At 25.7% G+C, this 16,301-nt stretch overlaps 5 protein-coding genes across 5 annotated transcripts; 3 read left to right on the plus strand and 2 right to left on the minus strand.

Moving 5' to 3' along the window:
* Positions 1–5,729: 5,729 nt before the first annotated feature.
* On the plus strand, positions 5,730–6,836 carry OCT59_011028 (uncharacterized protein; the record flags this gene model as incomplete). Its single annotated transcript, XM_025324431.2, has 2 exons — positions 5,730–6,089; positions 6,205–6,836. The coding sequence occupies exons 1-2, from the start codon at positions 5,930–5,932 to the stop codon at positions 6,834–6,836; spliced, it is 792 nt and encodes a 263-aa protein (XP_025186100.1). The 5' UTR covers positions 5,730–5,929.
* Positions 6,837–7,633: 797 nt separating this feature from the next.
* Positions 7,634–8,671, minus strand: OCT59_011029 (uncharacterized protein). The gene is made up of 3 exons (XM_066136244.1): positions 8,476–8,671; positions 8,281–8,378; positions 7,634–8,134 (listed from the first exon to the last, which is right to left on the minus strand). The coding sequence occupies exons 1-3, from the start codon at positions 8,561–8,563 to the stop codon at positions 7,916–7,918; spliced, it is 405 nt and encodes a 134-aa protein (XP_066000889.1). The 5' UTR covers positions 8,564–8,671; the 3' UTR covers positions 7,634–7,915.
* A 2,335-nt stretch (positions 8,672–11,006) lies between these two features.
* OCT59_011030 (uncharacterized protein) lies at positions 11,007–12,846 on the plus strand. Its single transcript, XM_066136245.1, has one exon. It carries the CDS (start codon positions 11,237–11,239, stop codon positions 12,524–12,526), a length of 1,290 nt encoding a protein of 429 aa, XP_066000890.1. The 5' UTR covers positions 11,007–11,236; the 3' UTR covers positions 12,527–12,846.
* Positions 12,847–12,853: 7 nt separating this feature from the next.
* On the plus strand, positions 12,854–13,747 carry OCT59_011031 (uncharacterized protein). Its single transcript, XM_066136246.1, has one exon. It carries the CDS (start codon positions 12,924–12,926, stop codon positions 13,251–13,253), a length of 330 nt encoding a protein of 109 aa, XP_066000891.1. The 5' UTR covers positions 12,854–12,923; the 3' UTR covers positions 13,254–13,747.
* Positions 13,748–13,767: 20 nt separating this feature from the next.
* OCT59_011032 (uncharacterized protein) lies at positions 13,768–14,129 on the minus strand (the record flags this gene model as incomplete). The annotated part of the gene is made up of 2 exons (XM_025324430.1): positions 13,768–13,857; positions 13,935–14,129. The coding sequence occupies 2 exons, from the start codon at positions 14,127–14,129 to the stop codon at positions 13,768–13,770; spliced, it is 285 nt and encodes a 94-aa protein (XP_025186096.1).
* Positions 14,130–16,301: the final 2,172 nt, after the last annotated feature.

Genomic DNA, 16,301 nt, shown 5'->3' on the forward strand with positions numbered 1-16,301 from the left:
TTGATTTCGACCAGCGATATAAAAGGTATAATTGTAATTACTAAACTTTTATATTTAATTTTCACAAATATTAAAAAATAAAATTAGTTTTCTAAATTAAAATTTAAGTTATTCATTAAACATATCCGCCGATCTGCAGAATTAACAAAATTCGTCTAAATTAAGGAATTTGACAATATTTTAATAAAAATTAGGTAAATTAAGTTTTGCAAAAATGATCACACTTGTATTATATGATCATGTGACAGATATCAAGAAATTACTTCAACAAAAAGTTGCATTAAAAAATTTTTTTCTTTCGTAAACTCCCTATTAAACTTCTCATCAACTCTTCCATCAGTTTTTACATCAAGTAAGTTGAGAATTTTTGCAAGTATATTAATAATTATTTTACATTAGACACAACTTGGAACTGTTTTTTAAGGACCCCGGATATCTTCAAAACAGGACATAAGTCACACTTTCGGCAGATTGGTCCATTTTCAGGGGTTCAAAAAATCATTTTTTGTAAATATCTCGGCATCCAGTGGTCCAATTTTGATGAAATATTTTTTAAATTGTAGAGCTAAATGAGGGCTACAAAATAAAAAAAAAGTTCATTAAAATTGAATCACTGGATACTGAGATATTTACAAAAAACAATTTTTTGAGTTTCAGCAAAAAGGGGTGTTTTTGGCCAAAAGTCCATTATGACCTTTATATTAGATATCCGGGGTCCTGTTTTTTATTTTTATTTTTTATAGTTTATAAAAAAAATTTATTCAGAAAGCAAAATTATTCAAAAAAATCTTTCAATAAAGAAATAACTCTAAATATTAATAATGATGATTTAGCGAAATTAAATTATGTATTGATTAGTTGTTTAATTATAATCTATTTGATATTTATTATTAATTATTTTTCAGTTAATTTTTTTTCGTTAAATCATTAAATATTCTGGATTTTTGTAAAGTTTTTCTTTTTTTTTTAATAAACTAACTTTATAATATTTTTTTCCCTTTTTTTCTAAACTCCTTCTACTAGTTTCGGGTTAAAGAGGTAAATATTTTGGGAGAAGTCTTAAAAGTTTTTTTTTATATATTTTTAACATTTTTTCTTACATAAGAACAGGTTTTAATCGATTTTAATCAGTACTGCACCACATAATTGATGATCAGCAAATTCTGCAAATTGGCAGATATGAGTATTTTTAAATACTACATATATATTTTCTATATTAAATTTATTTAATGATTATTATTAAAGAAAAAATGTATTTGTAACAGCCTGTTACATATCTTATTTGTAATATCCTTTTTTTATTTTTTTTTTAATAATAAATTTAATATAATATGTGTTTCACAAATTTACAAATAAAATTTTTATATGCAAAATTTAATTTGGAAAACTTTTACTTAATGTATTTAAGACAGTTTTATAGACAAAATTTTAAGTTATAAGCAGTTTCTTGAAATTTTTTAAAAAATTCTTTTGTCTTAGTTACACAACTGATCTTTTGGTTTTGTTTACATTACGCCTGATCTTAAATTTTAATTGGATAAAATTGGGGTTGTTACAAATAAGATGCGTAACAGGCTGTTACAATTAGATTTATCCATTATTAAAAAAAAGAAACTTTAAGGATTTAAGTATATTACTAGTATACTTTTCGTCAAAATGACAAAATACTAATTAAATTTATTTTGACAGACGTAATGTATTTTGACAGACGTAATTAATTTATAGTAATTTTATAATAAATAGTGAATTGGTCCATTTACCGAAATACAACGTAATTAATTAGCGGAAAAGTATAATTACTAGCTCTTTATTATTTAAATCATCATCCATTATCATAATTATGCACTTTTCTTGAATTAATTTTAAATATTATTATCACTTGAAATTTCTTTTATTGGAATATTTTCTTTTAAATTCAAAAAAAAGTTATTAAATGCATTTGTTAATAAAGCAGTATAAGGATTTGTTTCTGTATTTAACTTTTCAACTAATAATTTGGTTAATATTTGCTATTTCTTTATCTATTATTTCTTTTTAAAATTGCATTATGCAGGTTTACAGTCTCATAAATTTTCAAATATTTCAACTGTAATATTATACAAGTTTACGGTCTCAGCATTTATTTATTAGATGAAGTAAGCAATATTCCAGTTTTTATTTAACAATTAATAATTGTTTCTTCAATTATATTTTTTCATACATTTGCTAAATAATTGACAGTCTTTTTAATATTAATTTTCTTATTAATATCTTTACTTTCTTTAAAAAGACTCAGTATATAATAGTAATATTTTCATTTAAAATGATTTTTAAAATTTGCAATTATTCCAGTATCAAGAAGTTAAAGGTGGCTTGTAGTATTAGGTAGAAGAAAGGCTATTTTAACATGAGTTAATTAAAGCTGGAAAATATCAGATTGAATTTTCTTGATCTATTATTACTATTATGGCTTATAGGTTAATATCAAAAAGTGTTTTTTAATTAATAAATTTATTTTGTAAGTAGAAAATGTGCTTAATTTTAATAATGTACAACATACTGATCTAATATTCCAGTATAACTTCTTTGAAGACACTTCTTTATTAACATTATCTTCATCTTATTCAAACTCTGATAAACGGTAGTATTCTAAAATATTATGAAGTACTTCCTCAAAAACTGCTGATTTCATCCAAGCTTTTGGATTTTCATGATAGTCTAAAACAGGAAGATGGGTTTAAATTAATATATAATAAAGGTTTTAGTCAGTTTGCATTATTTATCAGTTTCCGTTGCATTAAGCACATTAAGCATCAAGAAGAACTGATATTCACATCTTATCTTTTTTTGGACTAGTCGAAAGGGTTTGATTTGGTACCATTCTTACCATTCTATAAATTAAGGCGCAATCCTATTGAAGCCAATCAGAAAAAAAAATATTCCAAAGTTTTAATATATATTTATGAAACAAATTTATCATTGTAAAAAAAGGGTTCTTAATCCCGTCATTTAAATGACCATCATATCATTCGATTTTTTATTATTTATATATAATCGGATAAGTTATTTTTGGTGATTAAAAATTTTAAATATTAAATATTAAATAAATCATTACCGTGTATATTAGAAATCATAGTATATACATGATGATAAAACCAAAGATATTAAAAAGTAATATAAATATCAATTATATTATGTAATTTATTGTGTATATAAAATAATAAATAATTATGTTACTATTTTTGATTAATAACAGATAATAGATATCGCGATTTAGGTAAAAAAAAAATAAAAATTATATATATATATTCATTCACGTAACAGATAAATAAACGGTAAAATTCATGCATATTTCATGTATTAAAAATAAATAAACATCTGAAGATCGGATCAATTATTTCACCGTAAAATATTTGTAAAATTGTTAAATTTGCAAAAATCATAAAAAAAAAATTTTTTAAGAGATGGGAAGTACGTCATTATACATGATAAAATATCGTTCGACTTATCGATAGAAATATTAATAATTAAATATTATAAATAACTTTTTTATTTAAAATATTATTGGTTAAATAAAATGTGATACGATAAATTTTGACGGAGTTGCCCGCCTTACGTAGTAACTCATTCCGGTGATGATAATATAATCCGGAATTTCGGGAATTTTCTAAACAGTTTACTATTTCTTTTAAATTAATTTTTTTTTTTGTTTAAAAATAGACTAACGTAAGGCTGAAATTAAAACTGGGGGGGATAATCCCTGGTCAAAAAAAAAAACATTTCACGTACATAAAAGTTATAATCCTGCAAATCCTAATATTCTTGTAACACCAAAACATTTAAACATTTAAAGTAATTTACAAGAAACAATACCAATTAAATTTTTATTTTATACCTAAAATTGGATAAAACTAACAGTTATCATTTGAAAAGAAAGGGAAGAACGGAAAGAAAGGGAATTCAGGGTAACAAAATTTGATATATTTGATATAATTAGCTTAAAATGTGGCGATTAAAAATAATATATTGGTTTATTAATATTTACGCCAAGAGATACTAAAAACGTTTGAAAACTGGTTTTTTTTTTTATTTCAAATGATTAAAAGAAGAAAATGTATCATTAAATGGATCCAAATTATACAATTAAATGTACCCAAATTATACAATTAAATGTATCCAAATTATACAATTAAATTTATCCAAATTATACAATTAAATTTATCCAAATTAATCTCCATAAATTTACCAAAATTATCATTTTAAAAAATTTCATCAATTTGTAAATCTCAAACATATTGATGACAGAATAATAACGTAAATGTTTCAAAAAATTATTTAAAGCCATTGTAACCTCACAAAAGCATAGATGACCATTTAGGCAATCTAATTCAAGTTTTCAAGGAAAAAAACTATTTGTTCATTTTTACATAATTTACCAACCTCATTATAGTAACGTAAAAAAATAAATAAAAAAAATATTGAAATCGAAAAAAAAACAAAAAAGTGAGATTTTTTTGATTTCGGAGATGCCGATGAAAAAATTGTTTATTATTGTAACTTTAATCTTTTTGTAATGTTAAACAAAAAAATAACAAATATATACACATGTTCAAATATACTTCATGAATTTCTTTTAAAAAATGATTATAACAAATATTTATTTATTACAGTAATTTGCAGAATTAGAAGAAGTTTCTACTAATAATTTATTTGTTGTACATTCCAGGCTGTGATTAAATTAAATACATAATAATTAATATCTTATGGATCTTCGATATACATTTTTTAAAAATATATTATTACATTGTCAAAGAAAATAAATTACATAATTACCACGTTTATTTAAACAATTACATTGGGTACCCATCCTAAACGTAGCTAACGTAGTTAAATGTACGCCAATGTGCGGATGAAAAATTAAATAATTTCCGATGTTATCTCTCAAGTATAGTAATTATCGCCTTATAAAAAAGCCGTACGATAATGTTTATATATTGGTTACAAAAAAAAGTTCCCGCTTTGAAAAAAAGATTTAAACTACATAAGATATATTGGGGGGTTTTTTTTTTGAAGAACAAATCAGGAATGGACCCTTCAAAATAAACGGCCTCTTTTTTTTTATTATTAAAAAAAATCATATATATACAACAAGAATCTGCGAAACAAATTTTTTTTCTCTCACAAATTTACAAACACGAAAAAAAAAATAATTTTTTTTTTAATTTTTATAAAAAGAAAACAAGTGAATTACTTCTTTACACTCTTTGCCTACATTATTGTTTGTTTTTGGTATTACGAATCATTAACAATCTATATATATATATATATATATATATTATATATTTCTAAAACCTCAGTCTTTAAAACGCATCTTCCCCTGTCGTTTTTCAAATATCCAAAGTTCATTTATAGAAAACAAGACAAACAGTTATAGTAAGAAAGCTCAAACCACTAAAGAATATTCATATATTTGAGGCATTGATTTACATAAATTGCACATTTGTAGTTCAAAAATTGATTAAAAACAATTATCATTATCGTAAATCTTGTAAATTTTTCGTTATCAATCCATTGTAAAAAATTTTCATATAAATACTTTTATTTGATATCTTTTATTTCCTTTATAGTCTTTATTGTCATATATTTTTCTCGTGTGTAAATTGTACCCCAACATATCTCCTGCAGAATTTTCATTCTTAAACCTCGATAATTTTCTCATCTTTTAATTTTTTTTTTCTGTTCTGCACCGTTGAGCGGTTTAAAACATTTTTTCTTTTTATTCCCTATCCCTAATCATTGATTTTCTTTTAAAACAAAAAAATTCCAACTATATTTTACATTCTCTCTTTTAATAAAAGTGTGACCAATATATATATATATTTTTTCTTATAAAAAATTTTTCAATTAATTACACATACTTGTATTTCCTTCACAAAACCACAACGAAAAAATGATAAAAATTCAATTACCATTAACTCCATCAAAAAAAACAAGATCATATAGTGTTATTAAAAGAGCTGCTCATAGTTCAATTCTTCCTTCAACATTTCCGATTACTTTGAATTTTGAGGATTTCACACCTAGCACTATGCGGGGTAAACATATTTTAGGTAAGATTTTCAATTCTTATTCTTTGTGTGTTTTCATAAAGACATTTAAATTCGTATACTGTATACATATGTTTGTAATCTTTATCTTACCTGTATTTCTTTGTTCTTTCATTAGTTTTGGGAGCAACCGGGCGTTTAGGTACTCAAGTAGTTAATCAAGCATTGGATGCTTCATATCATGTAACAGCACTAGTACGTTCCGACTCGAATTTACCTTTCACACGTTATCAACTTCGTAATCCAAATCTCGTAATTAGAGTAGGATCAGTATTATCACGTAGTGATTTAGAAAAAGTAATGGAAGGTCAAGATGCTGTAATAAATTGTATTGGACCTCGTCTATTCAATAATAATGATATTGATATATGTAGTCGATCACAACAATATATAATAGATTCAATGATACATCATGGAGTGCGAAGATTGATCGTGGTTAGTTTACAAGGGGTTGGTGACTCCTCTAATACACGTTTAAGTTCTATGCAAAAGTTTTTTGGAAGATTATTTACTGGTAAAATATTAGATGATAAAGAAATGCAAGAAAATCTTGTAAAGAAATATTCTGATCAAATCGATTGGACTATTGTAAGACCTGGAAGATTATTTAATGGAAATTTAACCAACCAGTGGAAATTAAATGATAATTTATCTTATACAAAAATTAGTAGGGCCAACGTTGCTTGTTTTATTATGAAAGAATTAAGAACCTCCGCCTGGTTAAAACAAACTCTCACAATTAATACTTAAAAAAAAAAAAAAATTTAATAATAATAATAATATGTATATATTATATACGTTGGGATGGGTGTGGGAAAACGAGTAATTAATTAAAAATTCGGGATTTTTTTTTTTAAAGAAAAATTATATATATTTTTTTTAAAAAAAAACAAAAGGTGATTTAAGAAAAGAAAATATTAAGGAATCATTTTAAAAGGATATCCTTTGAATCTATTTTTTTTTTTTCATCTTTTTTTTGGAATGAAAAGAGAGAGAGAGAGATTTGGCGTGCCAAAATCCTCCCTATTTTTTTTTTGTTTCTGTTTTCTAAAAAAAAAAAAATTTGGTTTTAATCGTGTTATTTCTAAAAAAAAACAAAAAAAAAAATATTTGATGTTGCAAGTAGTTGTAGTTTTGAGTTTTTTTAGATTTTTTTTTCTAAAAAAAAAAAATTTTTTTTTCGAAATTATCTGACAATTTTATTTTTTTGTTTCGAAAAATTTTGTAAATATTTTCATCTTTTTTTTATTGAATAAAAAAATAAAAATTTTTTTAATAATGAATAATATTTTTTAAGTATTGAGATTTTTTCTTTCGATCTTTCGATCTTAATCCCAATTGGTAACCGTATGGTAGTAAAATTTTTTTTTTAAGTATAGAGATTTTTTTTTTTTCAATCTTACGATCGATAATACGGATAAGCCTAGTTGGTATGTAGTATGGTAGTAAGATTTGGTATGTTTTGGTATGGACATAAATTTGCCCGAAACCCCGAAACCCCGAAACCAATCTTTGTTAAAATTGCACGTGACGAATCGTAAATTTTTGTTTAAAGAAATTTTTATTATTTCCAAAGATTTTAAAAAATTTTTTTTTAAAATTGTTTCTTCTAAAAAAAAAACTGCTATATACAATGATAAACCTCTATTTTTTAAAGAAATGTATATGATGATAGAAAAAGTAAAGAAAAAGAAAAAAAAAATTAAGAATTAAAATGAAAAAAAAAATCGAGTGTCATAGGATTAATAGGATAAATCAACCGGTTTTTTTTTTTTACCAAAATTAATTGGCCAAAATTTGATTTTTTACCAAAATTGATTTTGATAAAGTTAATCAAAATTCATTGAGAAATCATATAACCGATGAGCACCTTCTTCGGCTGATACAATAACCATCATAGGGTCTACACCAGGTAAAGGGTATCTTTGTAATAAAATTTGAACCTCCCGAGCAGCATTTGCTTTAACTTCTGATATCGCTTGCGAATAAAATGATTGTAAATTATTATTCGGCAACGTTCTTAATACTTTGGATGATTCTTGAACAGCCTAAAAAAAAAAAAAAAATTATTATACAAATTTTAACTGGACGATAAAAATAAAACATAATATATATATACATATATATACGTGTATGTTTACACATATATTACATATATTTATGTATGTATACAACGAAAAAGAAATTTGCATACCTTATATGCGGCTGCACCGGCTAATACGGCGTGGGATATTGGAAAATTTGGGTTAGGACCATATACATAAATTGCATCATAATATCTTCCCATTTGTACTATAATAACAAAAAAATTATGTAACCTATGTAAGTAAAAGAAAACAACCCATTTTTTTTTGGTGACTTCATTAAAAATCCAAAAATATCTCTTTACCTGGATTATAACCAAAAGGTACAGGAACAAAAGCTGAGAAACCTCTTATATTTTGACCATAAGCAAAATTTACACCTGTATCAGCCATTTTTTATTATTTGATTTGTTTCTTTGATTTGTTTACAAAAAAAGTATTATTATAAAAGAATAAAAGAAAAAAATGTTACAATAAATTTTTTTTTTTTTTTTTTGATTTAATGGTGATACTTGAAAAGTAGTTGTTTATATAAGAAAAATTTTTTTTTGGTGACAATAACCGAAAAATGCAAGTATTTTCATAATCAGTTGATGTCAAAAAAAATCGTCGGATAAAATTACCAATAAAATTCCTGATTTGTATAATATTATAATTAAGTTTTATTATTGTGTAGCCTTTTTTATGTAATTTAATGTATTATAATTTAAATATTTTTAGAAATTTTTTTCCTCAAAAGTACAAATTTTTTTTTTTTGATTATTAATTTTACCTTTTTATTATAATTTGATCTTTTATTTTTTTTTTATTTAAAAAAAAAATTTGGAAAATTTCGAATGTCCCTTTGAAGAAATCACAAAATTGATTTCATTATTTCATTATGACATTTTTTTTTTTTTTTTATTGTTTGTAAAAAAAAAACATTAGAACTTTTAGGGGAATAATTGCATATTTTATTTCTCAGGATCACGAGAAATGCAAAATTTACAAAATATACACAAAAATATACAAAAATATGGAAAAAATCATTCATTGGTATATTGAATAGGTGATCGGTACAGGGAACGGATAATTTAGGTATAGGTACCATGATTAAAAATAGGGAAAGGGGCATCTTGTTTAGCAATTAAGGAAAAAAAAAAAAGGATCTACTTACCTATGACTATGAGGCTATGTTGCAATTTTACCTCATTGTACTTAAAATACGTAAAGTAATAGTATAGGATAATTTACATATTGTAACATAACATCATCCTCCAACATTAACATCATCCTCAACATCGTCATCATCATCATCATCATGGATCATGGGATGATCTCAAAAAGGTTTATTATTATTATTATTTCTAAAAATAAATAACAATATAAGAATCCTGATTTAATGTATAATGGTTATATACTCCAGAATAAAAATTCCTTTGTTTGGAAATAAATGAAATGTGAGAAAAATATTCCTTTCATACTTTGCATAAGGAGAAAGTTTTATAATAAGGAGAAGAAATTGAAAGTGAAAGAGGATCAAGAGAAGAACAATTTATTTATACTATTATGTAAATAAGTAATATTATCTGTTATTAATTTCAAATTATATATCGTGCATGTTTTAAAACTTTGACTAAACCTTATGTAATAGATAAAAGAAAAAAAATTATGCTTAAAAAAAAAAATTTTTTAACTTTCGAAACTATTTGAAATTCTTGCAGTTTTACCCCCTTTTTTCCGAATAGATTGTTCCTTTGTTTACAATTTTACCCCTTTAAATTTTTTATTATCATCGATATATTTGTTTATATGGTAAAGAAATCTTCCATCCAATCATTAATTGTATTACATGATTTATTCATATTTGGGTATTAAGAATTTAAAAAAGATCCTCTGCGGCAGAATTTCGACCAATGTCGCTCTTTCGTAGCGCAGTACCAAGAGTTTCCTTTGTTGGTTCTTAAATCATTTATTATTAGTTCGATTCGGCTTTTAATGAAAAATTTCTTAAGTAACAGAATTAACTAACACAAAAATGGAAAAGTGTTATATATATATATATTTTTTAAAAAAAATAAAATTGTAAAATGATTTTAAAGAAAAAAGTATTGGAAAATATTTAGGTTTAAATGATTACGTTTACTAGATCATGAAAAAATGATTTTTTTGTCCATTCTTTACAAAAACAATAAAATAATGAAAAAAAATAAATTAAAAAAATATATAAATAATAAAAATAATAAAAAATAAATTTAAAAAAATAAATTTTTTTTAAAAAAAATAAATAAAAAAAAAATAAATAATAAATAAATAAAAGAAAGTAAACAAAAATTTTTTTTTTTTTGTATTACAAAAAAGAAAAAGAAAAAAATTTTATGGCGTTGTTTAAAAAAAAATCTTATTGTTTCATTTTTTTTTAATTTTTACCTGAAATTATCAAATAAGACAATAATTAAGTTCCAAAGAAAGAAAATCTTAACTATTCTAATATAATTTAGTTTATGTAACAGGATTAGTCCAAAATTGGAAATTAGGTTGAATTACTTTATATACTTTTTATATACTTTTTATATACTTTTTATGCGGCCGAATATAATGATCGCCTTGCCCGACTCATATGGTTTTTTTTTTTGCCAAGCCCCGTTTGTTGTTTTTCGCTGTTTCGCGCCTTTATATTCTTTTAATATCGTGTTAAACAAAAAACAATAACAATGCAATGTTTAACCTTGTTAATCGGATAAATTAATTAAATCATTTGATTGTTTATTATAAAATAAATTTGTTCTTTTTTTTTTATTGTTTCACCTCAAGGTCCTCGATCATTATAAATATGACCGAAAAATAACCTGAGGAAGAGCAACAAAAAATTCATATTTTTCCTTTTTTTAAAAAAAAAATCTTTTTTTTTTTTTTAAAAAAAAATTCAATAATCCTACTTAAAAAGATTCTCAACTAGACGTTGAGTTATAAAAAAAAAAAATTCTTAAAATATTTTTTTGCTACAGGTAGCATAAAAAAAAAAACCTTTTAAAAAAAATAAAAAAATCATCAAAACCCCTTTTTTCTCTTCATCAATTAATCATTATGAAATTCTCAATTTTACTCGCTTTGGCTTTAAGTTATACTACCTTATCATCAGCTCAAGGTCAAAATTTTCGTCCTGCCAATGCTGATAAAGCAGAACAATTGACAAAAGAATTCGCAAAATTAACCAAAGATTCCCCTTGTGAAAATAATGCTCAAGCTTGTGTTGAAGATCAATTCGCTCAATGTGTTGGTGGAAAATTCCAATTGAATTCTTGTGGTGGTGGTGAATTAAAATGTGTTGTCTTACCATTGGTTAATAAACCAGGAACTTCTATTACTTGTAGTACTGAAGCTGATCGATTAGCCCGTCTTGCTGATGCTCGTGGTGGAAAAGCACCAGAAAATGGAAAAAATGGTCAAGATGGAAAAGTACCAAAAAATGGTAAAGATGGTAAAGATGGAAAAGCTCCAAAAAATGGTAAAGATGGTAAAGATGGAAAAGCTCCAAAAAATGGAGATGATCTAAAAGCACCAGATAATGGAGATGGTGGAAAAGCACCAGAAAATGGAAAAGATGGAAAATTACCACCCGACGATAATTTATGTAAATGCCCTCCTTCTAACAACGATGGCGGTAATGGCAAAGAAAATGACAATAAAGATGGCGGCAACGGCAAAGAAAATGACAATAAAGATGGAGGCAATGGCAAAGAAAATGACAATAAAGATGGCGGCAATGGCGATGGAAAAGCACCAGAAAATGGAGATGGAAAAGCACCAAAAAATGGTAAAGATGGTAAAGGTGGAAAAGCACCAAAAAATGGAGATGGTAAAAAAGCACCAGAAAATGGAAAAGATGGAAAATTACCACCCGACGATAAATTATGTAAATGCCCTCCTTCTAACAACGATGGCGGCAATGGCAAAGAAAATGACAATAAAGATGGCGGCAATGGCGATGGAAAAGCACCATCCGATAATGATAAATTAAAAACACCTCCAGCTAATGGTGATGGAAATAACAACCAAGATAATTTAAAAACACCTCCCGCTAATGGTGATGGAAACTTGGCAGACATCCGAAAACAGAATGCCGCTGATGCAAAAGCTTTACAAAAGAAATTTGATGCACTCAAGCCAGACGATAAATGTAATGACAATGACGTAGCTTGCGTTGATAATAAGTTTGCCCAATGTTCTGGTGGAAAATTTGCTTTAAGTGATTGTGCTTCTGGAACCATCTGTGCTGCTTTACCTTTAGTTTTGAAGAAGGGTACTACTGTTGCTTGTACTACTGAAGCTGATCGTGATGCTAGACTTAAACAATCTGAAACAAATACAAAATAATTTTTTTTTATATTTGTTTAGATTATTATTCTTTTGTTGGTTAGAATTTTTTTTTTAAAAAAAATCTTTTTTTGTAGGATTAGTTATGATAGGAAAAATATTACTCTCTTTTACTTTCTTTTTAGTTTGTCAAAAATTTTTTTATTAATTGTTCTATTGCGCAATAAAAATGTAATTTTTTGTTTATAAAATTGTAAAAAAAAAAATGAGTATTTTTGATTGATTATATTATTGATGTTGATATCTGTAAATTGTATGCTATTTATGTCTTCGAAGAACCATTATTAAACTGAAAATTTATTTTTAAAGAATTTATGCCGAAATCGATGGTAAACTTGCTGAAAAGATCAAGGCACGTGATGATGACTTCACTAAGGAGGCGCAAAAAATCTTATCAATGAACAACTTGACCACGTTAATATCGAAGCCTGCCGTAATGATTTTAGCTTTTAGCTCAGTTAATGCTTCCATCGAAGCTCTCCAAAATGGATTAATTCAATACTATGCAATTGTCATAAGAAATCTGCCAATCGAAACTGACCAACAAAGTGTGTCAAACCATTCCGAAGCATCAAATCGATCACATGCAAGCTCATCCAGAAGTTCATCTAGCTCGGGTTCAATGACATTCAAGGGTGCTAGCTTAACTATCTGGACTCAATTCAAGGAAATTTTCGATAAAATTAAGGCAGAAAAAAGATTCTTAAAGAAATGTGTCTTCATGTAGCAATGGAAATTTGTGAATTAGGTGGGAATATTAAGAAGGTTATGGTTTAAGAGAAATATCAAGAAGAAGGATGGGTATATTAGTACTTTATATGATATTGGTTTATGAATAGATAGCAAAAACAATGAAAATAATGAAAACTTAGATAGTAATGTGGAGTAGCAGGAAGGAACTCTCATCTCATGGGTTAGGGTTCGAGATGCTTCCTCCCTTTAGACCTACTACAATATCTTTTATTACATTTATTTTATTTGCTTATCTGACCCCAGATATTTAAATTAAGCAAAGCAAATAAGCAAATACATTACATAGATTACATAATAGAAATAAAAGCGTTTACATATTATAACAGGTAATCAGGTTTGTTTTTTTTTAACTGTGCTGTATAGAATCGTGGTTAAAGAATTATTCAAGAAAGTTCATCCATAAAAGTTCAGCGATACCTGTAAAAGGCTAAAGATAATTAAATAAAAGGATTTCGTCTGATAAAATACTGTAAAAAATATACTATACATTAATTTTCTGATTTAGCGAATTGACAAGAGCACGGATTATGATTGTCATGTTTATTATTAGAATGTAATGACATGACCATTTCTGCCATCTGTAAAAAGACATTTCTTCAGGTTTTCACTTGCTTTTGAATTTCGATTAAAAAACTATTATTTTTCTTATAATTACCTTATTTTGGGAACCTAATCGAGCAATTTCTTTTTGTAAATCATTAATCTTCAATTCTATTCGAGCTTGATATGATCCTATATTCATGTCTAGTTGCATGGAATAGTGAAGGTAATAGAGGACTTCAATTATATTTGCTAGAGCAAGGAATAGGGCTAGTTGACAACAATTAATTTCCTTTAAAAATCCAAGCATTTTACGATAATATTTCTTTAAGAAAATTTTACTTTAAGAAAATTTTACGAGATAGTAAAAAAACAATATTCCAATCTGAATTCATGAATTTATTAAATCAAAAAGCTCATACACTATACTTTTTGCATATGTCATTAGATTTATAGAATCAAGTTACATCATTATTATTTTTTTGCAATATAGATAAGTCACTAGATTCAGTAGTAGTCGATCGGCATTTTTGATCGCGTTACACTAAAATCAGAATAAACCACCGAAAAATGTAGATCAGGGAGTAATTTGGCGCAGTACATCAAATATTTTACGCAGAATCGTACTTGCGATCAATAAAAAAATCGAAATATCTTAACAACAAATTTTATGAATAAAGGCGGATCAAAATGTTGTGAAAATGAATAGCGAAAATATTGCATTTCTTATTTTTTTTTAAACCCAATCATTAATTTCCTTGAATTCATACTGTGTCTCGAAATTACTTGATCTCAGATTAGGGGGATATTATTTTACATAGTCTGTGTGGGTGATAGTGTATGAGTGAGATAATTTATTTCAGAAAACTAGTATAGTAAAAGAGTGTTCATGCAATTAGCAATAGAAGTAAAAACAAATCAGTTATAGATATTTTCCTAAGATGTGAAAGGGCAAAGAAATAATTTGATGCTGGAACTCGCATTAAATGGCCTAGGATCCAAGAACTCCCTCTCTCTTTGATAGCATCATTTATTTCAATCATTACATTCCTCTATTTTACAATTTTTATTAATTTTTACTTAATTGGCTGGCCTTTCTCGTATATTATTTTATATTCCAAGATATTTGGAATAAGCTATAGTAATGTAAACTTTAAAGAATATAGAAGAATAGTCGATGCAATATGGCCTTTAACAAAAAGATATGATCACAAAATACCAGAAATGTGATGCTCTTATATTTATAATCCATTTAGGAAAATATTTAAAGAGAATCCAGAAATTCTTTTTATCTACTGTATAGTAATGTTTCATTTATCTGTTATGGATCACAAGTGCCGTTCCTAATCCTTTGGTTTTTTGATCTTGTTCACTGAATATTATTGAGTAAACCTTTGACTTAATATCTTGGTTTATAAAGTATTCCTGACAATAGTCTATTTTAGTTTCTGATATAGCCATAATATTGATGTTATTTTTTTTGATAAATTCCAACAAACTGTGAAGTTTTTGTATAAACAGAGTACTAGCTATCCCATCTATATTATGTGCTGCTATGTGCAAATCTAAGTACATCGAATCATTTGTTTCTTGATTATTTAGATTCCCCTTAGTAAACTTTAACCTCTATCTTGCTAAGAATACATTAACGTTTTCTTCATTTGTCAAAGATTCGACTATTTCCTTTAAATTGTCTGGATCTTTTTGGAAATCTCCTTTTTCATACGCTAATTCAGTTGTTTTCATGTGTATTTCCTGTATTTATTCTGCTATTCGTCTTATGTTTGTTCTGTGTTTGTTGTGATTATTCATTACTCACATATTGTATGGAGGACGACGCGTTGTTGTTCTAATTATTTTTGAGAAGAATGCTCAGAACTTGGCATTGTTCTCTACCTTTCAGCCTTTCTCTGTGTGTAACTCCATTGTTTATCATCTTGTGTAACCTTTACTTTTGTTTTTTATTTAGGCCAGCTAAAGAAAAAAAATTTTTCATAAATGTCTGAATTATAAATAGACTAATAGTAAATAAGCTAATTCATATGAAATAGAACTTCAGAACTTCTATTATTCAAGATATTATTTTGGTAATTATACTATAAATTATATATATATATTTTTAATATATTAGTAATATTACTAATATTTATTATATATTTACAAAGAACTATAATTAAACTAATAATACATCAGGAAATTATATAGTGCAAAAAGTTGCGCAAGTTTACATATTATAATATTTCGTAAGCTTTCAGACCTGCCGCAAGTTTACATAAGCATAATATTTTGTAACTTTTTAAAATATTTTGAAATATTACAATATGCAAAGCTTTGTAATTTTACAATTCGTAATATTCTGTAATTTTACTGTATAATACTTCGCAACTTTTTAAAATATTTTGAAATTCTATGATGCGTAATGCTCCATAATTTGACAATTTGTAATATTCTGTGATTTTACACAATGTAATATTTCATAATG

Source organism: Rhizophagus irregularis, chromosome 19 (genome assembly GCF_026210795.1).
Source record: "Rhizophagus irregularis chromosome 19, complete sequence".
Lineage (NCBI taxonomy): Eukaryota > Fungi > Glomeromycota > Glomeromycetes > Glomerales > Glomeraceae > Rhizophagus > Rhizophagus irregularis.